Below are 23,203 nucleotides of genomic sequence, written 5' to 3' on the forward strand. Positions count from 1 at the left end.
AGTGTAGATCAATGTTGTATATTCGAATATATAGTGAATACAAGTTTCTTGAGGGTAGAGACAATATTTTTACCTCTTTGTATCTGAACACTTAACACACTGCCCAGCATATAATAAATACTTGATTACTGACTGATTAGAAAATGTGATGGATTTTGCAGCAAGTATTGTTATAGTTATATAATGCTTTGAAATTTATAAAGTTTTTAAAAGGCTATTTCAGTTTGTCTTGATAATAACCCTAGGAGAGATATTCTCATCGCCTCCATTTTAAACAAAAGGCATACGAGTTTTAAAGATGGGGTAAACACAAATAGCTAGTCAGCTTGAAGCCACACAGTTAAGAAGTAACCAAAACAGGGCTTAAGCCAAGGTCCTTGGATTCCAAATTCAGTGATTTTGCTATTCTGTCATGTTGTCTTGGTCAGCCTATATACCCTAGGAATATTCTCTCTTTCATAGTAGTCACAATATTAGACATTAACTATATCACAGCTGTGGTGATTCAAACCACGTTTGGGATGCCTCCAATGCAGCTGCCTTCTTGCCAAACAAGATTCTGGTACATGTAAGAAAACTGTGCTGATATTTTTTGGTATACTTTGTTTTAGAGTAAGAACAGCTAACTTTAGTTCCATCCTTATGTAACTGATATGACTTTAAAAAACCCAAATCCACCAAGAAAGTGTGAAGAATTGACGCCAATTGGAATATTTAAGGGAATATTCCACCAACATGGAAAAATAATTCCCAAAGCAGAGTTCCAGAAAGATTCCGCATGATTGTTATATCTCTGAAATGAGTGCTGAGTTTTCCATTAAAAAAATACATGTGTGACTCTCCTTATATGTATATATGAACACACATGTATATAAAAACCACATGTGTAATAGATATATAAGCACACATGGACATATCAGTAATATATATAAAGTGCAATATATACATATTTTATTATTATTTTTCTTTTTTTTCTAGATGTCTATCTATTTCTACCGAACTTTAGATTTATACTTCAAATGTACTGAAATTCTCTCAGTGTAGCTCTACCTGTTCTATCATCATCTTTAGGTACCAGGCATGGAAAACTGAAAAGAATGGAACACTTAAAACACACACACACACACACACACACACACACACACACACACACACACACATCACTTCTGTTTGGCTTAAATTAATAATAAGGTATGACAAAGACAGTGTGGGTTTGAGTAGACCTGAGAGGACTAGCAAGTGGATGTTGCCCCTACAGTGTTATGAGTGGAAAGGTTGCTGGATTTGAAGTCAAGAGATGATTAGTTTTGAGTCTCACTGCTGATATTTATCAGCATGTGACCATGAGTGAGCCATTTTTCCTTTTAGAATCTTGATTTCTTCACCTGTAAAATGGGGATAACAAGGCCTCAAGTACCTGTCTCATAGGATTATTAGGAAGATCAGCTGAGATAATGTTTATAAAATACTTTGTAAATCTTAAGTCCACTTCAAAATGAAGAGGTAAGACAGGAAAAATCCAACAAACTTTCAGGGATTGACAGAGGGAAGGATGGATATTAGTAGGAGATGACTCTAATTGATGAAAAAGAGTTAGTAAAACGTATATGACTTCAATAAATATGGAATGGATAGAAGTTTATGAGTTTGTTGAATTAGGGAAATTTTTAAAATATTCTAGAATTATACATGAGCTTCACATAAGATGACAGTTAAAGGGAAAGACTTATACCTACTATTCCTTTTAGAAATGGGACATCCAGGCCAAAGGTTTTGGTCCATTTTTTTCTGAGGATCTTTGAATATGAAATGATGTATTTCCTAAGGGGACTAAGTCCCCTATCTTGTTTCCTGTCATTAGGAACAGGCATTGCTCCAGCAAGTCAGCATTCCAATAACAGAGCATTATTACCTGGGAAGATGCCATGCCAATATGGTAGAATTTCCCTCTTCCTCCTTGGGGAATGGCTCTGACAAAGAAAAACTTTCGGCCGTCTTTGGAGAAGATGGGCTCTTCATTCTGTAGGAGGCAAATATACAGATGAGCAGGGAAGCACATTTTACTCTGAAGCAGCTGACAGAAAGAAAAAAAATACCCCTCTCCCCATATTCCCCTAATTATAATGAGATTCACATTTAGTAATACATTTAATGAGATGGGACCAGCTTTAATAAGACCTGAAACATAGGGAAGAATCAGCACTGAGGTCTTTGCTTTTAATGTTTGTTAGGACCATTCATAAACCAAAGAGTCCTAGAATTATAGACCTAGATTTGGAATATATCTCCAAGGCTATCTACTACAGCTCCTTTATTTTACAAATAAAGAAACTGTAAATAAAGATGGTTAAGTATCTTGGTATATGACATCACAGATAGTAAAAGTCAACTGTTGTTTGTCTTTCAGTTTTGAATAGGATCATGACATCAGGAGGAAGTGTCTTAACTTGTAAGTGAATTGGATTGAAGTGAGGGAGGGCTGTGCAAAGTCACCAGCCTTGCTTTCTTTTCTGGAGCTATCTGGATCTGGATACAGACCAGGATGATTGGAGATAGCCAAAGGAGGTATATGAACAAGGTCCTCTGACTTCAGAGCAGTACTCTTCCCACAATATTGAGATGGGGAAGGGAGGATGGTAACAGAAACCTTTAGTGATACAGTATAAACTTAATATTTATTAAATAAAAAATAGGAGCCCAAAACGAATTACCTCTCTCATCTCCCCTTTTTATCCACAGAAAGACACCAGGCCTTCTGTGGATCATCATAATCTAAACATGTGGAGGGTAGTCCTCCATAGGCTATTTAAAACCAGAAGTGGGAAATCATTTTGAACCCCTACTCTATTCCAATCAGTATTAATCAATTGATAGAATCATTTCAAAGTTCTATATATAAGACCCTAGAGCTGTGAGTTGCAGATTCTAAATTCATTTTCTTAATATAGAAAGTTAACATTAGTTAACTTAGTTAAGTTAACATGGAAAGTCCCCCCAAATATTTTTGTACTTCTTGTCTAATAGGTGCAGGTGACCATTTTATGACTGTTTAGGTCATTCACTGTGATAGTTTATACCATTTCCTCCTGCCTAATTTAAGGAGGAGCCTCTCCATCTTGTATAGAGATATTCTTTGCTTCACCTAACTTGTGACTCTGCTGTCATATTATTTTGCTTATTTTAGCTTGTGCATCACATGTTCATCATTGGAATTATTCTGCATTATGTAGAGCTGTTCTTGAATGACTGGACATCTAGTCCTATAAAAGTAGGGCCCTGGAAGGAGGAGGCATCTCAAATTGCAAGGGAGGTCTGGGGCATTTCATTAGAGGAGAACATGGATCCTTTAAGAAAGTGCCATTGGCTTAGAGATCAGCCTTAGTCTCTTTTTATTGTAGGTGGGATAATTTTATTCTCCATACTTGTCTCACCCTAAAGATTCTCAAAAGCAAGAAAAAGGTGGGAAAAAGAACAGAAGATATTTTCTTAAATGATGTCAGATGTAAAATAGATTTGTTCAAGAACACAAGGGGTTAATTGTCCTCATTATCCCTCTTTTTATCCTTCGAAAAAAGTATCTTGGTTTCTTTAAAAAAAAAAAAAAGACATTTGTTGTTTGAATCATACCTTTCTGTACCTTCGTGTCCCTTTTATTGAAAATCTTAGTACTCATGTTTGTTTTTCTCTCCAAGGGAAATGGTAATAGGACAAATTCAAAGTGAATGGCTGAATGTGATAACCTCCAACTTTGATTTTACAGTCTCCAAAATAACAGTAGACCACTTCTCCACATTCTGTTCGTTTGCTTTCTTTGTTAGGTGAAAGCAATCTCTTAGCTTCTGTGAAGTTCAACTTTAAAAGTTCTCATTGGTGAATGCCAATTAATTGAACATCTGATTCTATGAGTTCTGAGGGGACAAGAATGAGACTGTGGTAAAGAGCAATCTCAGCTGATTGGTAGTCGATTCATTTTTTTTGAAGCAAATGGACATGTGCATATAAGACGTATCCAAAGACACAGGGTAATATGTAATGAAAAAGGCATTTAATTTTCATAAATATAGAATACAAACTGAAAACTCTAACATGAGACTTATTTTAATTTTTATGGAAATATAGAATAGAATTTTGAAGGAATAAAAATAAAACCAACAATTAATTTGGCATTGTTTTCTAGTTAGGAGTTGGGAATAACAATATTTCTTTAGTGCAGTGGAAAATAAAATTTGGATTTTGAACAGAAAAAAAAAATCTTTCCTTTAAAAAGTAGTAAATAGGGACAACTAGGTGACACAGTAGATAGAACACCAGCCCTGAAGTCAGGAGGACCTGAGTTCAAATTTGACCTAAAAACTTCCTAGTTGTGTGACCCTGAGCAAGTCACTTAACCCCAATTGCCCTAGGGGGGAAAAAAGAAAAAGAAAAAAAAGAAAGAAAAAAATAGCAAATAAGTTATTCTAGAAGTATTTTTTTATAATCATAGGCCAATCTTATTTTGTTGAGAATGAATTTATATTTTTGATGTAAATATATGGATTAAATTTGGAGTCAGAAGATTTGGGTTCAAAATTTAACTTTGTTCTTTACTTAAAATTCTTTTGCTTCTATGGGCCTCAGTTTTCTCATTTGTAAAATAAGCAGATTGAATAGAATGATTGGTAAGATCTTTTGCATGTCATAACTATGCTCTTATAGACCAGAAAAAATGGACAAGCTGTTATTTTTTTCAGTAACTTGTTAGCATCTTACACAAAGTCAGAAATAACTTCTTTCTAAGGAGGCTGGGGAAAATATTAGACTTTGGTATGTGTGTGTGTATGTATCTCTCTGTGTGTATTTATGTACATATGTTCCTTACCAGATACTACTAGTAGTGCTGTACTTTCAGTCTAGATGAGAAAAAGAGACCTATCCCCAAAACAAAAGCAAACAAATAATAATAACAAGAAAGTGTTGGGTTTTTTTTGACTTAAAATTTCTGGCAAAAAAAAAAATTAATGAAACACCAAAACAAAATGATAGGTCTTACAGTGTATGTCAAATGACAAAACAAAACTAACTTTGCTTTAAAGCAGAATAGTGTAAGACAGGGCTTTCTAACCTTTATCTGATGAGGAAATGCTTTTCATCTTTCTTAATATTTATGATTATCAGAGCAGCTAGGTGGATAGAGCACCACCCTGAAGTCAGGAGGAACTGAATTCAAATCTGTTCTCAGACACTTAACACTTCCTAGCTTTGTGACTCTGGACAAGTCCCTTAACCCCAATTGCCTCAGAAAAAAAAAATCCAACAACTTTTAATTGTTAATGTGGATGGAAAAGGGATAAGATGACTGCTGTGTGGATGGGTGATGTGCAAGTTGCTTTCTTTTTCTTTTTAATTTAATTTTTTTATTATAGCTTTTTATTTACAAGACATATGCATGGGTAATTTTTTGGCATTGACCCTTGCAAAACCTTCTGTTCTAACTTTTCCCCTCTTATCTCCCACCTCTTAGATGGCAGGTAGTCCCATACATGTTAAATATGTTAAAGTATATGTTAAATCCAATATATGTATACATATTTATACAGTTATCTTGTTGTGATGTGCAAGTTTCTAATCGGTTTCTGGATGGCTGCTCACCTTACTTCCCCTCCCTATTGATAAGGATAATGTAATATTGATAAGGATATATAATTAAATATGGGAGCTTACCATAACAACAACCAGATAAACCTCCCCAAAATATGTCCAGATCCTAGTCTGCCAATTGGGGAGTGTATCATGAGACTTCTCAATTTAAATACCAATCTGGAAACTTAGGGATGGGAGTCTTAATATTACAATTGTTATTAGTTAGTTAGTTACCACCTAATATCACCTAGTCTCAGCCTCCTCTCCTCTAAAGTAAAGGGTTTCATTGTGAAGGGCCAAATAAAGTACTTTCTAGCTGTTACTTTCAGTTATTTTCTTTCTCTAAAGTTACTTTGTATGTATTCTGCACCTCACATAAGTCAATTTATGTATCTTTATCATCCATTACAATGTATGTAAACTCCTTGTGGGAAGTTGTTTCCATTCTTTCCTTGTATTCTCAATATTTGGTATATAGCCTGTAGGGTATATAGTAAATGAGAATAATGGAACCTGTCATTTTAGTGTTATATATATATATATATATATATATATATATATATATATATATATGTATATGTGTATATATATATATATGTATATGTGTATATATATACACATATACATATATATATGAAATTTCTTGGGGGAAAATGTCTTTTTTAAAATTCAGGTCAATACTTCCTCTGTAAATCATAGTTTTAGAGAGTTTCTGAGAACACTGAGAAGTTAAATAATTTAATCAAGATAATCCAGTCAATATGTGTCATGGGCAGAACTTGAACGCAGGTCCTGCCAAGTTTAAGGTTGGGTTTTTGTCTACTTCTATACCATATTGTCTCCAAAGATGGGAGAAACTATCCATAGAATGCTAAATGCTTAATAACTGTCTAATTAATTGCCTTTTACAAATAGCAAAAGATAGGATGAAATTACATGAAAATAATAGTGAGTGAGGTGGAAAGGAAGAATCATGCTTTATTTAAACGGTTTTTTAAAACCAGTGCCAAAAAGTGTTTAAAAAACAGTGAACATCTAATAAATGTTTGTTGATTGATGAATAAATATTAAGTGATTGAAAAGAAAAGACCTGGGCATGAGCAGGGTTTCCAGAATCAGGAACATTGTTCTATCTACAGTAAAATTTGCAATGGTCTAAATGACATGATGTAAGTAGCACTGGGGGAACAAAGGAAAAAATTGGACAGTTTTTGCCCCCAAGGACCTTATGGGGTTTGTATATGGGGGGGGAATAGAAGTCGAGGCATGGATGATACATACACATATATGTATAACTATACATACATATATCCTAAGCCAACACCATGACCAAGCAGCTTCCTTTTTCAAAATTCTTCTACCTATTAGCTCTAAAATAAAAAGTAAATTGAACAATTTGGTGCTTAATGCCTTTCATTATTTAGCTCCCACTTTCACATTACTCATCTTTGTATACTCTATGTTTCAGTTAAACTGAACTCTGAGCTATTTCCTACACCTGAAAAATCTATCTCCTAACTCTGAGGGTTCTTTCTCATAAGTCTTTGCTCTGCTTAGAATGGACTCTTTATCAATTCTAATTTTTGGAAGTTGCTAATTCTTCTGTCAAGCCTGCCCTGATCTTCCCCCCTCCTAGCTGTCAGTACTTTTAAAATTACCTTGCATTTACTTACATGTATACATGTTACACGTCCATCTAAACAGCTAAGTGGTACAATGCATAGAGTTCTAAATCCGAAACCAAGAAAATTTCATTTCAAATATAGCCACAGATATTTTTCTATCTGTATGATTCTTGGGAAGGCATTCAACTTCTGTCCCTCATCTGTAAAATGGGGATAATAGTAGCACCTACCTCTCAGGGTTGTTATTGTGATGATTGAATGAGTTATTTTTAAAACACTTAGCAGAGAGCTTGGTATGTTAGTAGGTACTTATTATGAGTACTTTTAGAATATCCCTGTTTCACTTACATGGGTACATATTTTTATCTTTACAAAGGAAGCTAGAAGGGGAAGTGGATAGACCACTGAGGCAGGAGTCAGGAAGACCTGAGTGTAGATGTCCTCAGACAAATTACTAGTTGTATACACCTGGGCAAGACACTTAATTTCTATTTGCCTCAGTTCCCTCATCTATAAAATGAGGATAATAATAGCATCCAGCAAATGTTTACTAAATAGTTCTTTGTTCAATGAACAAGAAGACTAAGAATTCAAGCTGAATAATAAACTCTTCATGTTACTTCAGCTCAGACTAGCAAGGTTCAGACTGACTCATTACTGCTTAATAATCCACAAGAAGAGACTTTTATAAAAAAAAACACAAACATAGAACTCATTAAACTGCTATAACACATGGAAGGGAATTGATCTATGTCAGTCAAGGGAATATACACAGTAATGTAATCAGAGGTCCTTGAAAATGACATACTGAATTGTGAGTTGGCTGGTATGACCTAATCAAGTACACAGGATGATCTTAAAGGGAAAAAACCCCCAAAAAACTAAATGACCTCATTTTCCTCAGGTTTAAAAATTTTTTTTAGCTTAGACTTCAATTTCTAAACATCCCAGGCCTATGCTCTGTTAGTTTATACTGCTGTCTCAAGTTATTTTAGAGTTAGAGATAGATGAGAGGGGGGAATTCCTTGTCTATCCATGTTTCTGTCTCTCCATCTCTCAATCTCTTTGAGGGACATGACATATGGAATATGAAAGAGTCTGATGTATGGGGACAGAAAAGTAATTGAAGCCATGGAAAACTTCCAGAGAGCTTTCAAACATCGCAAATTTTCTGCTATTTTGGCCCACATTTGGTAATCTATCTGTGCAATGGATTAGAAATTGCAAGTCCCAACACAGGCAATATTCCTAAGGTTCTGAGCAAGTCATTCCAGCTCATTAGAACTCAACCAACATTTACCTAAAGAGCTTACACTCAGAGCACCTGGGTCAAATCTTGGCTCTGTCACACTCTGAACCTCATTTTGCTCACCTGTAAAATGAGGTACTTTAAGGTCCCTTCTAACTGCACTTATGATATGATATTATCAGAAGTTTTTGCCTCTTATGACAATTGCTTGAGCAATATCAGTCTCTGGGGATGTATGCTTCTTAATATCTGATTTCTGCAGCAAAAATGATGAATAGTATAAAGATAGTTACCTGTCTGTGCAGCCAAGCTTCGCTTTCATCCTCATGTTTCTGAAATAAAATAAGAGAATTAGAAAAGGGATTTTTACATGTATTGTATCTGGGTTTTTAAAGCAGAAACAGATTTGACTGCATCTAACTAGTGGCTGCACAAGGACAGAAGAACTGCTGAGCCGTGCTAGGTGAACAGGTAAGCCCAGAGCAGCCTCTTTCTCCTTCTTTGTGGCTCTGGGATAAATACATGTATCATTGTCCTGAGAGGTTTGTCTCCTAGCCTAGCAACAAAAAGAAACCCACAGCTGCCAAAGAAGTGGCCTTTCTCCATCTGACATGCATCATTTCACAGACATTCTCAGAAATCCATTCCTTTTCCTTTAAGGCAATGTAAAATGTTGTAATTTTAGTAATAAACAAGAAAGCCTGTGGGGAGCTTTCAGCCCAATCCCTACTTTACATGTCCCTGAACTTCTACTCGGAGGCCCCCAACTTCTTAGACTTGATGACGGTTGGGAGGAGACATATTTTGGAGCATGACCTGAGAAAAGAGCTGGACAACTACATCTGCTATCCCAACAAACCTATTAGGGCATAAAGTAATATCATCAACCAGAGCTTACATTCCTGACACTAATCTGTCTATTAAAAATCCCAGTGGAAGCCTTCCAGTGACAAGAGGGATTACATCTAAAGTTGATTTTCCTGACCTGATTCTTTTTCCTAAATCTGGTAATATAATATGAGAGACAGACTCAGAGGTCTGGAAGATCTTAATTGGCTTATTTTTTTTTTTTGTCTCAAAGACAGCAGAAGGCCAATAAATCCAAATGGCTTGTGGAAAAACATGGCAAAGTGAGATGAAATGGCTATTGTACAATGGGGTTGTCTATCCCTCCTGGGATTCTATCATTGAGTATCACTGTGATAGAGACTGACTCAAAATTTTTCCCCTAAGTTGGTTTCTTTTCCTTTGAAATCAATTTAGAATCCTCTCCTAATAAAGAAAATAATTTCATGTCTCTTTAACTTTATTCCCTAAAGTCTCCCTGTAGTAAGCATTTCCTGAATCCTTGGCATATAGCCACTTTTTATACTTTTCCATCCTCAAAGGGTACTAAGCTTAAGGGTGTTTCTTAAAGTATGGGTCACTTGGAGTAAGAGTTGTATCTTGTCAGTGTCTATTCAAGGTGGTTGTCAAGGCTAATCTTCTTCTTGGAGTTAGGAAACCGAACCCAGGAGTGACTGCTCAGAAAAGCTGTTGACCAAGATTTCCTTCAGTTCTAACCATTTCTGAGAGAGTTGTTCTAGTGGTTGTACCAGAGCTGTGATTTTTTAAATGAAATTATCCCATATATTTTTGTAATTAAAGTCTTCTCACAACTGTCAGTGGTTCAATGGGAACATTACTAATGACCTTACATAAATGTGAGAGCCAAGATACTTGTGCAATGCTATATAATAAAAATTGTGTTAATAGAGAAGGCCCAAGGCCCATGTCCAGAGATGGACAACCCAGAGTGCCTGTATTACTTACTTGATCTACATTACTAATTAGCTACCATGGATAGCTCCTCTCTTCTTCACATACCTCTTTTCCCTCTTCTCTACATCTGCCTAATAGTGTCATGAGCTTTTCTTAGCCTTGCTGGTGACTCTCATGCAGAAAAAGGTTCCCCATTAATCTCTTTATCCAGTGAGAGCCTGGTTCTATGAACTATTCCGATTGTACATTTCTATGATACAAACTTATAGTTATACACTCTTAAGCCCATTTAAAAGGTGTGATGATGAGTAGAGAATCTTCTGCCAGTCCTATCTTTTGAAGGGACTGACTAATGGATTCACTTGAATGCCTAGGTCAGAATGACTTTGAGAATGGTTTTGATAAAGTTTGGTTTGATTAGGCTTGATTTGGCTTGATTGTCCAAGGCAAGTAATCATGGCTGAATCAGTCTCTTACCTTTGTGCAAACTCCAGTGGTAGCATCACAGAGTGTGAGGATGGATACATTCTGGGCTCGGTTCAGCCAGTTCACTGCTACTTTGGTACTTGTTGCCCACTTCACCATGGTTATATAGTAGTCCCTGAAAGCAACAAAAAGCTCAGAGTTAATGGGAATGAGTGCATCCACTGCTGTGTAGAAAATAGTCACAGTCATTAGCAGATCTAATAACTAGAGAGTGATATTGACCCTCAGGTAGATTCTGATATGTAGGATTTTTCTTGCAATGTTAAACATACTTATTATTTTATTGCTTTGATAAGTGATTAAGTCATTTATATGCCTGAAAATAATACATCCATATTAATATCTTTAATTCTTTGATGTGATATTCTTTTTTTTTTTTTTTTTTTCCTGAGGCTGGGTTAAGTGATTTGCCCAGGGTCACACAGCTAGGAAGTGTTAAGTGTCTGAGACCAGATTTGAAGTCGGGTCCTCCTGAATTCAAGGCTCTATCCATTGCGTCACCTAGCTGCCCTGATGTAATATTCTTTAAAAAGTTACCCAGACATATCCCAAAGAGATCATAAAGGAGAGAAAGGGTCCCACATATGCAAAAATATTTGTGGCACCCTTTTTGTAGTGGCAAGAAACTGGAAACTGAGTGGATGTCCATCAGTTGGAGAATGATTGAATAAGTTATGGCATATGAATGTCATGGAATATTATTGTTCTGTAAGAAACAACCAGCAGGATGATTTCAAAGAGGCTTGGAGAGACTTACATGAACTGATACTAAGTAGAATGAGCAGAACCAGGAAATCATTGTGCATAGCAACAAGAAGATTATACAAAGATCAATTTTGATGGACATGACTTGTTTCAACAATGAGATGATTGAGGCCATTTCCAATGATTTTGTATGAAGAGAACCATCTACACCCAGAGAAAGAATTGTAGAAACTGAGTATGGATCACAACATAGCAGTTTCACTCTTTTTGTTATTTGCTTGCATTTTGTTTTCTTTTGCATTTTTTCCCTTTTTAATCTGATTTTTCTTATGCAGCATAATAAGTCTATAAATATGTATACATATATTGGATTTAACATATATTTTAACATGTTTAATATATATTGGATTACTTGCCATCTAGGGAAGAAAATTGGAATACAAGGTTTTGCAATGGTCAGAGTTGAAAAATTAGCCATGCATATGTTTTGAAAATAAAAACTGCAATAAAAAATGAAAATGTTTTATATAACAACAAAAGAAGAATTATCCAGAGATAACAGATACTTGTTGTAAAAAGGAGACAAATGTGCAAATTCCTTCAAGTTTTCTGTAAATAGCCCAAATAGGGCCAGATAGCCCAAGGGGAACAAGCAATAAACTTTTTGAGCAAAATGCTTCTGCTTCCTTGATTTGTTCTGATATTGTGATTTTCCTATCACAGGCACTGAATGTACTGAATCAGAGTCCTGGTACTGAGAGGGAATGAAAGAGGCCAAATAGTATTAGAGATCATTTAAAGCTTAGAGGAATGATAGACTATTTAAAACATCAAAAAAGTTTTTTGTTAAAGTTCCTAGACTAAGAAGTCCTGTCCTCCTCTTCCTTCTTACCATAAGCTTTAGAGAGAATGCAAACCAATCAATTTATATACATTTACTGGACCCCTAATCTGAATCAGATATTATCCTGGGTTCTGGGAGCCAAAGATGAGGAAAAGTTCTTTACTCTCAAGAGCTTATATTCAGTGGGAGAAACAACAGTTACACAGAAAGGCAAATATTACATACAAAGTAAACAGCAAATAATTTAGTTGTAAAGTATTAGAAAATCAGGAGAAACTTCATATTAGAAGATATGTAGGATTTTTAAGCTGAGCTTTTAAGGAGACTAAAAGATCCTAAGAGTACAGGTGAGGAGGAAGATCATTCTAAGTATGGGTAAGGGAATAAAGGTAATCTGTTGTTTCCTTTGTTTTCCCCATTTAGTGAACAATGCCAGAAGGTCTATTAGCAATAACATTTAAATTTGGATTTGAGAATTCTGAGAAGAAAAATGAAGAAGATAACCATCCTCGATGAGACCCAAAATGCAGAGAGAAAAGAGAAGATGTTCTTCCTGTGATGGAACTTTAAGGGAAACAATAATAGTCCTGGATATAATAGTAAAAATTCATATGTAATAAGGCTTTGGCACATGTCCAGGTTCCCTAAAATGGAGGCAGCCATGGAAAGATGCCAAGAACTTGATTCTGGAAGAAAATGCCCTGTAGTCGTTCACCATATGGATGGGAATAGCTTCTTTTTACGGTTGTGTAACCAGAACTGACTGCACTTTTAAAGCTATCTTCACTTTCTCTTTCAGTGGCACCCAGAGGTGAAGATTGTATTCATTAATAGCATGGACTGAAGGTTGCAATTAGCTCAGCAGAGAAACCTGAGAACTCAAGAGTCTAGGGATACAAGCCCAGGAGCCTTTTAACTTGGAGCTTGGTAGAACTAATACGATATTGGAACTAAACTATATTGTCAACTTAATTCCTCTTACTTAGAGAATGAGATGGTATGTGTATGAGGGAGAGATATGTCCCCCAGGTGTTTTGGGTGAATGTTTGTATGTTTGTGCTATACCTTTGTAGTAAATATTTCATAGTACAAGCTAATTTCATCATTAAGTAGTTAAACAGAACTGGGGCTAGGGATCCCTAAAATTGGTGTAGTCATTTGAGCCAATGGAAGGGATGAGAGTACCTCTCTCCAGTCCCAGCTCCCTAAGGATACTAGAGAATCCAAAGGGAGGAGTGTAAATGCAGATATCTCGCTTCTAGCCAGTGGGGCCCAGAGCATCAGTGTTAAACACATATGTCCCAAATGGTTTCTTTTAATAATGCAGAGAATAATTCTAAATTGTATTCTCTCTCCCATTATGCTTCATCACCCACTTATTGGAAGGTAGATAGTTGACATATAATCTCTATTTCCACAATGGCAAAGACAACTCTACTTTTCCTAAGTCTTCTCTGTTGCCACCATTAACCCATACAAGTCAGGATTTAGAGTTGCCAAAATTTCACTTAAATTTATAAGTAACCTGCAAGAATAATAAGAGGAAAATCTGGGTTTGCAAACTTCCTGCATAAGTATCAGAGCAAGCTTCTCCTTTAGTGCCTCCCCTCTCCTGGAGGGAATGAAACCAAAAGAAATAAACAAGCAAATTACTAGGGATATAAGTATTTAGCTGCCTCTATCCGCAAAGGCAAGGCAGGGATCATGAAGCAAAAAATTTTTCATTGTGCTTCAGTCTCCCCTGGGCTCATATAAATTCTTGGCTAGGAGGGGCACTCCCCAGCCTCTGATCATCAACATCTGTTGTAATAATCTACCAATCATGAAGGAAGATGGGGTCATAAAATACCAAGGTACCCATTATGTTGTCCTAGACATTTGCCTCCACTATGTGGCTCAGCAAAACAGAATATCCTTCTCTTTCTCAAATCCAAATGCAAGCATTATTTCTGTGACCTATGTGTAAAAGTCTACCCAGTTGCCATAGGTACATCAGGCACTGTTAGTTCTTTCCGACAATGCTTACTATATAGAAATCTGAAAATAAATGTTGGGGTCTTCAAGAGAAATCTAAGTTTCAGTGAGTACCAGAAGACGGGAGAAATGTGAGAAAGGATCTAGAAAAGAATGGATAAGTGTTTATTATATACTAAACAGCAGAGATACAAACATAAAAGTAAAAACAGTTCTTGACTTCGTGAATAAAACATTATAACTAAGGGAGACAATAAACATAGTGGTAGCTAGTGAGGTGCATTTTGATCCAGGAAGTTAGAGGGAAGGGATGTGGAGCTAAAGGGGAGTAGATTGATATGCCCTTTCCAGAGCAAAGGCAGAGCTGATTTCTAGGATTAGAAAAAGGGAAGAAAAATGACCAGGGAGGAGCAAGATAACTGAATCATGGATAGGATTCAGAGAAAGAGCTAAATCCTCAAAGGCATAGTCTCTAGTTCAAATGGCTAGGTAAAAAATACAGAGTGCAGAGCAAAGTTATTTTCTGTTGGAAATAATGGATCAGATAGAGGTAATCAACAAGAAGGGCAATGGACTTCCTGGAGGCAGAAATTCAGAGGAAGAAAGCTGAAACTTCCCAAGTATGGCTTCTGGATAAGGTCGCTTGTGAGAAGATGCTGAGGAAATAGGGAGTGATGAATGGGAATTCACTAATAGGATTCCAAAGAGCACACATTGCCATTGCTGCTGGCTCATCCCTAAACCTGTGTGCTGGGATCCTCAAGCCAGAGTGGGCATTGAGGGAAGTCCTGTCTAGTGGAAAAATGTATCCCAGAAGAAGGATAGTCTAGGTGGAGGTAGCAGTCCAGGGGCGGTATGAGAATGGGCAGGCAATATCATATAAATAGTTGAAGTGAACATCTCTTTATTGTAGTGAGTCCTGTACCTCTTATTAGTATCTGTAGGAATTATTTTGACTTACAGAAATGAGAATTTGAACAGCCAAGGCACTAAGCCCTTGAAAACATCTATAAACAATATTGGAGAATTACCAGAGTCATTCTCTATTAACATACATAAAACATGCTTGGGGAAGGGATGAAAATAAATAACAAGGAGGGAAACCCAAGCAGTCAAATGTTTGTGTTATTTAAACGTATCCCATAATTGCTGCAACCTTTGACAATAAGAATTTGCTCCCAAGAGTCAAACTTACTGAGACCCCAGGAACTATTAAGATTCAGTTTCCAGAACTAAAATAGATCACAGTTATCATTCACATTATTTTTTTCTAGTTATCTTTTATCTGTAACTCAGACATATATATTTTTTAAATTTAGTTTTCTGGTCAGCTACTTGTAGTTCATAGTGGAAAAAACTTTTTTTTTTCCCCCCCAGGCTTAGCTTTTGTAAGGTTTGTTATGCCTTATCTATGCTTTCTGCTCCTCCTCGTCCTTTTGTTTTCCCTGAAATCCCTTTTCTTTTAAGGAGTTTTCTGGATTAGGAACTTCTGCTTGGAACCTCCCTGGTTATGACCGGTGAAAAGCCTAAAAACATACAGAGTAAGAGTTTTGTTGTGGGCTAAGATACTGGTAGAATGGGGGAGGTATGAGTTAATTCTTCACATTTCTATAACATCACCCGAGGTTGTTGGGATTAAAGAAGTTATGGTGTAAACCTGGGGACAGTTAGAGTTAACTGTGCCACCAGGTATTTTGATTGGGGACGCACCTATGGGCCCTTTAGGCAAGAAAAATACAAAAGTGACATTCAAGACTTTATCAGAAAGCTCCTGATATACCAAGTAATATCCTTGATAAGTTGTCAAAGTTATCCTATATATCATATAACTTATTTTAACTTTCTTGCTGGAGACTTTTACTTTCCTGGACAATTTTAGCTGCCTTAAAGCTGCCTTTTAGCTGTTTTTACCTGTAGCTTTTTTTTTTTTTAATTAAAGCTTTTTATTTTCAAAACATATGCATAGATAATTTTCAACATTCATGCTTGCAAAACTTTGTGTTCCAAAATTTTTCCCTTCCCTTCCCAACTTCCTGCTCTAGAGAGCAAGTAATCCAATATAGATCCAACTTGTGGAATTCTTCTATACATATTTCCACAATTATTATGCTGTACTAGAAAAATCAGATCCAAAAGAAAAAAAGAAAAAACAAAAATGCAAGCAAACAACAAAAAGGTGAAAATACTATGTCATAATCCATACTTAGTCCCTACGATTCTCTCTCTGGGTGCAGATAGCTCTCTTTATCACAAGACCATTGGGACTGGCCTGAATCTCCTCACTGTTGAAAAGAGCCAGGTCCATCAAAATTGATCACCGTATAATATTATTGTTGCTATATACAATGATATTCTGGTTCTACTCACTTCACTCAGCATCAATTCATGCAAGTCTCTCTAGACATCTCTGAAATCATCTTTCTCATTTCTTATAAAACAATAATATTCCATAATATTCACATACCATAACTTATTCAGCCATTCTCCAATGGATGGGCACCCACTCAGTTTCCAGTTCTTTGCCACTACAAAAAGGGCTGCTACAAACAGTTTTGAACATGTGGGTCCTTTTTCCTTTTTTTATGATCTCTTTGGAATACCGGCCCTAGAGCTATTGAATATGTTTATATTAAGAGAAACATGTTTATTTAAACTCTTAGGCTCTCAGTGAATCACTGCACTGTATTCAGAACTACAGACTTCGAAATTTCCTAGCTTTCCTTTAAAAATGACATAGCCTTCTTCACTACCCCTGAACTATTCAAATGAAAGAACTAAAGATGGACCTAGTAGTCCTGCTTGAAAGAATTCCAGAGAACCCTGGGCAATGGTATTCTAAATCCTATGGGCAACTTCTCACAACACCGTTGGGTCTTCTTCATCTTGCCTTGGCCTGGACACCTTCATATGCTTAAGGCTCTAGCAACATCTCTGTCTGTTTTTCTTCCTTCCCTACTCTGCTTTGCAACTGTTGGCTAATGCCTAGTTCTGGAGGTACCATCTGCTTCCCCTGTTAAGGAGATTGATGATGCTCTTATATTCTTCCCTTTTTTCTTCTACCTTCCATCTGCACGTTCCCTTGGGTATCACCAGTTAAACTTTTGACTTTTTCCCTTTAAAGTCTCAAAGTAAAGGGCTTTCAGCATTCATTGACTAGTTTGAGTTCTTTTGCAAATCCCTTTTTAATTCCCAACAACCGAAGACTGTCAGTCACTATTGATAATAGTATAGTATCATTTATTTAAAAGGAAAAAAGTGTAGTGAAAACAAATAATGAAGAAGAAACAAAAGAAATTATCAGGGACTATTTCACCCATTTACATAAAACTGAAAATTTAAATGAAAAATATGCATATTTACAAAAATATAAATTACCCAGAATAACAGGACAGGAAATGATCTCTGTGGTCTAGTCCCTGGTATATGATTAAACACCTATGGAACATTGGATAAACTGCTTTCTTTCTCTGGGAATGATGTTCCTCATCTATTAAATATGGGGAAAATAGGGGAGATAATGTTTGACTAAATTGTGTCTAAGGATCTTCTAGCTCTAGTATTCAGTAGATTTATGAAAAATTCTCTGGTTTTCAATACAAATAAATAATGATAAAAGAATGGAGGAAAACAGAATAATATCTTAATTTCAGAGATAAGATTATTCTATTTAATAATTAAAAGAAATTAACAAGGAAAGACTCATCTGACTACAATAAAATAAATTTCTCCCCCTGAGGCTCTATCTACTATGCCACCTACTTGAACTACAAAATAAAAATTGAACAACAAACATATTCCTGATAAATAATGAAAAGATTTGTATAAATATGTTTCAAAAGAAAAGTCAAATTGTTAATTACTTGAAAAAATGCTCAACTAAGGAGGAGATACCTCAAACAATTTTGAGATATCTCATATACGCATGAAATTAAAAAAAATATATCATTAATAATAAAACTAAATGCTAAGAGGGTTATGTAGAAGCAGGAATACTTATTCATTGCTAATGAAATTGTAAGCTCATGGCATCTTTTTCTAAAGCAATTTGGCAGTGTATAGTAAAAGTTACAAAAATAATTCTTCTTTCATCTATTAATTCTATCACTAGGAATATACCATAAAAGTATTAAGAAAAACAACAGAAGAGAATTTAATGTTCAAAGATTTTAACAGCAGCATTATGTGCAATTGCAAAATACTAAAGGCAGCTGAAATGGTCAATAAATTGTGGTACATTAATGTAATGGGATACCATAATGCAGATAAGACTAACAAGTAGAAAATATAAAGAAATCTGGTATGGGGGCAGCTAGGTGGCGCAGTGGATAGAGCACCAGCCTTGAATTCAGAAGGACCGGAGTTCAAATCTGATCTCAGACACTTAACACTTCCTAGCTGTGTGAACCTGGGCAAGTCACTTAACCCCAGCCTCAGAAAAGAAAAAAAAAAAGAAAGAAATCTGGCATGAAATAATGCAAAGCAAAAAATAAACACAAGAATCAGATCTAGAAGAACAAAAAAAGTAATGTACAAACAACCATGTATGAGGAAAAATGAATGAAAGGGAATGGACAAAACTCTTGTTGGAGAGTTAAAAATCAATCATTCAACATAACTTCAAAAATTAGAATACACAAGAAGCATTTTTAAGGGTTTACTATGTGAGGGCCCTTATTTGGTGTGTGGCATACAAATATTAAAAGAATCACCAAAAATTGTACAATAAAAGTAGTTTATATGTGAATAGATACTAAGCACTTAGTTGTAGAAATGATCAATAACACATTATTTAAAAAAGACACACTCTGGTTTTAACTTTCACAGAATCTTATCCTATTTACTTCATGATTTTTTCCCTGGATGCTTGCATTCAAACATTATTATTTTTATAACTTAATATTATTATAATGCACAAGTCATTTTGCAAAGCATTTAGAAATGTAATCTAATTTGATCCTCATAACAATCTTGGTAGGTACATATTGTTATTATTATTATTATTATCTTTATTTTAATGATGAAGAATTGAGGCAAACTGAGATTAAGTGGCTTACTCAGTGTCATATGGCTAGGAAGTTTCTGAGGCTAAATTTGAACTCAGGTTTTCCTGACTCCAAAGTCAGGGCTCTCTCCACTGTAAGAACTAGTTCTGAAGCCAGGAAAGTCTGGGTTTGACCTACCTCTTGACACCTGTTGGCTGTGGGGCCATTTTTTGGTGGGGGAAATTCATTAAGCCAAAGAAATTATAGAGCTGGTTTCTATCCCAAATAATAACAAATATAAATCAAATGATAATAACTAGCATTGCTACAATACTTTAAGGCTTAAAATTCTTGCTTTACAAAATAGTGTACTATTTTTTCTTTTCAACAACCCTGAGAGGTAGATGTTGCTGCTATTCTATTTTACAGATGAGGAAGACAAACAGAAGTTAAGGAAACTGAGGCTGAGTTCGGTTGAGGAACTTGCTCAGGGCCCCAAAACTAGTAAGTATCTGAGGCAAAATCTGAACTTTCATATCTTTTCTGATTCTAAGTTCATGCCATTTATATATGCCTGAGGAATTATCTCTCCTAGACTAAATAAGAGATACATACTAACTTCTGAGGATATCGTGAAGATCTACAATTACTAAAGCTCTTCCAGTTACTAAAAACAGGGAATTGGGCTTAAAAGACTATGAAACGGACTCAGTGTGATTTTTTTTATTTATTTCAAAAGATTGATTTGGAATATACATGCTTGGTCTTGCGGGCTGTAGAAAAATATTATTCCAAGATCTTGCCAAACTATATTGATAATTATTATTCTTTCAATAAATAGAGATATTTCCGACTTTGAGGGGAAAAAATAAAAGAAAGGAAGAAATGGATCCTCAGTTCAGGTTTCTTTTTTAAAATCTATTTTTGTCATTTCTTAATTAGGTAAGCAGTAATTCCCAGGCCTAGGGGTAAAGAAAATACTGGCAGGTGTGAGTATGGGGGTCCAAATTTAGATCTAGGTTATAAACATGAAGCCAGGTCAACATCAGAGCTAGAAGCTCAAAATGACAACCAGCCTGGAGTTCAGGGAAGGATGTCCTGAATTGAACCTGAGAGTTTAAAGTACAAAGATATGAGAAGACCATCTTGGAACAAGAGTGGGAAAATCGTGGAGTGAGGGGAAAAGGGGAGAGCTGATGGGGCAGGTGGGAAACATTCAATTTAGACCAACAATTTGTCTCACAAGAGGAATAAGCTTGAGAAAACTCTTGTAACAGTTTATGATAGAACATGGCAACAATATTCCTCTTCTTCCTCACTAAGTACTCACTCATCTCATCCCCATAGCTAAAGAACTTAGGAGTAGGAAGCTACATCTATTTCCATTTGTTGAAACATCAATTTAGCCTCTCTCTGTCTCTGTCTCTCTCTCTCTCTCTCTCTCTCTCTCTCTCTCTCTCTCTCTCTCTCTCTCTTTCTCTTTTTATTTAATGATGCCTTTTTTAACTGAATGACCTTCATGGAAGCAACATTAAATGACCAATTTTTCTTTGCCTGAGGGCAGGTATTATCTCAGTGTGTGTGTGTGTGTGTGTGTGTGTGTGTGTGTGTGTGTGTGTGTGTGTGGTGTATCTCCCTAGGGCAGAGTATACTGTGCCTAGAATATGCTTAATAAATGCTTATTGATTAACTGATATTTCCTGGCCCCAATATTCCAATCTGCATGTATGAATTCTAAAGAAAATCAGTGGATCGATATTTCTGTCCTCAGTAATAAAGTTCTTATGAATATCTGGCAAACAAACCCATCCAGAAAAGACCTCACAGTGTTTACTTTTTTATGGAGGATGTGTAAAAGGGGTGTAAGTTGTGCCCATTAACAACATTTTTATGGCCATCATAACAATTTTATTATCTCTGTTTAAAGTGCTTGGCTGTGAAACATAAAATTGCAGCCACAGGCCTTTTTCATTTCATTACAGTATCGGCAAGGACATCACTCAGAGTAGATTTGATGTCTTCTATGGTCACCAGAAAGAAGCTACACATAGTAGGTCCTTAATAGGTTTGTTGTATTATCTGTCTTACTATTTTGCTCGAGGCTAGCCCTAATTCAAAAGGATATCCAAAATGTGAAAATAAAATGTTCAGGAAAGACAGATTATAAGGGATAGTTATATCTTTTAGAAAAGGTAACTTAAGCTGAGCTTAAAGGCCTTAATATTGATGAATGGGGTTAAAATGAATTTGGATATTTCTTAAAGCTAATTGAAATCAAATTTGAAGAATTCTAATTCAACATGTCTTTCATAACAAGAAAGGCTTTTAAAATGATAATCTTGTGGTTATCCCTCAGATGAATCATTTTGAGCTTTAATAATTATATCAAAATCAATATGTACTTGAAAATCTCCTAATAAACAATTTGAAATAATGATATGTAGATAAATTTGTTTGTAAATTGTTCCTGATAGTGAAGAGGAAAAAAATATAGGATGCATTAAATTAAAATGTCCAAAATTGTTTTAAAGTCTACTATTTAGCTATCAAAGTGATCTTCCTGAAAGCACAATTTTGACCATGTCACATCCCTCTAGTCAAGAAACTCTAGTGATTTTTTGCTATTTTTGGATCTAGATATATAATCCTGTGTTTGGCTTTACCCTTCATCATTTGTCCCCTTTCTACTTTTCCAAACTGTTTATACTTTACTACAAGTATACAAAGACAATTAGAGCAGTGAATATAACACTAGGCCTGGAGTTAGGAAGACCTGAGTTCAAATGTATTCTGAGATACTTAATAGCTGTGTGACTCTGGGCAAGTCATTACCCTCTGTTTCCTTAATTGTAAAATGGGAATAATAGCAACAACTACCTCCCAAGGTTGTTTCAAGGATCAAATGAGATATCTATAAAGTACTTATCACAGTATCTACCAGATAGTAAGTGTTGCATAAATGCAAATTTTCCCCCCTTCCCTTTATCTCCATGTAGGTGAAGGGAATGATCTTCATTTAAAAAGACACTTTCTTTCCAGATTCTACCTTTTTATTGCTTCTCCACTCCCTCAATGCTCTCTCCCTTTTTGTTGTTTAATTCTTTCAGTCATCTCTAACTCCTCCTGACCTTACTTGGGGTTTTCTTGGCAAAGATACTGCTATTTCTTTCTCCATTTCATTTTACAGATAAGGAAACTGAGGTTACCAAGAATAATCTACCTTCTCTTATCATACAACTCAGAAGTGTCTGAGAACCCAGGAAGTTTAGTTTTCCTCACTTCAGGCTCTTTGCTCTGTCAATAGTATCATTTAGTTATCCAAACTTCTGCTAAATCTCACCAAAACTTGCAACTTCTGTAAGAAGCTGTTCCTAGTCCCTCTTGATGCTAGTGCCTTCCCTGTGAGATTTCTTCTGATTTATCCTAGGTGTAGCTTGTTGGCACATAGTTGTTTATATACTGTCTCCAGGAGAATGTGAATTTCTCAAGAGCAAAGACATTTTGTCTGTTAACCCAGCTCTTAGCACAGTACCTGGCACCAGCATTTAATAAATGTATAGCATTGTTGTTAAGTTATTATCACCATTATTATTATTGCTACAAATCACTATAACAATTTTGTGAAGAGGTGGACGTTACAGTCTCATGGTCTCTTTGGAAGCCACATAATTCATGAGTATCAGGTATAACGGAATTGAAAGGAGATGGGAATATTCTAAGAATGGTAAAGAAGAGAAGATGTAGGGTTAAAGAATCTTGGAGCAGGTGGAGGAAGAAGGGGAAGAAATAATGGCTGGGAACCAGCCCTGGCATCCTGTTTGTTTGAAGGCTGTGCAGACAAAAAGCATTCTCAGAACAGCCCAACAGCCTACAGTCTTAATGTCTGGCAGGTTCCTGTGCCAAGCAATTGGGGTCACTCAGTACAGCTGAAGCTGTGTATGCTAATCCAGCTTTCTGA

General features: G+C 35.7%; 1 protein-coding gene across 6 annotated transcripts in view; it reads right to left on the minus strand.

The window, feature by feature from the left end:
* The window catches only part of DPP6 (dipeptidyl peptidase like 6), a 1,195,887-nt gene that overhangs the window by 140,016 nt on the left and 1,032,668 nt on the right, over positions 1-23,203 (minus strand). For all 6 annotated transcript variants that reach the window (XR_012482250.1, XM_074267390.1, XM_074267388.1 and 3 more), the window contains 3 exons: positions 10,732-10,855; positions 8,787-8,825; positions 1,913-2,020 (listed from right to left, as the gene is read on the minus strand). Coding sequence is in view for 5 of the 6 variants with exons in the window: in XM_074267390.1 (XP_074123491.1) it covers positions 1,913-2,020; positions 8,787-8,825; positions 10,732-10,855 (271 nt within the window). In the remaining variant the exon portion in view is untranslated. The remainder of the gene's footprint in view (positions 1-1,912; positions 2,021-8,786; positions 8,826-10,731; positions 10,856-23,203) is intronic.

Source organism: Sminthopsis crassicaudata, chromosome 5, assembly GCF_048593235.1.
Source record: "Sminthopsis crassicaudata isolate SCR6 chromosome 5, ASM4859323v1, whole genome shotgun sequence".
In the NCBI taxonomy this organism is placed as follows: Eukaryota; Metazoa; Chordata; class Mammalia; order Dasyuromorphia; family Dasyuridae; genus Sminthopsis; species Sminthopsis crassicaudata.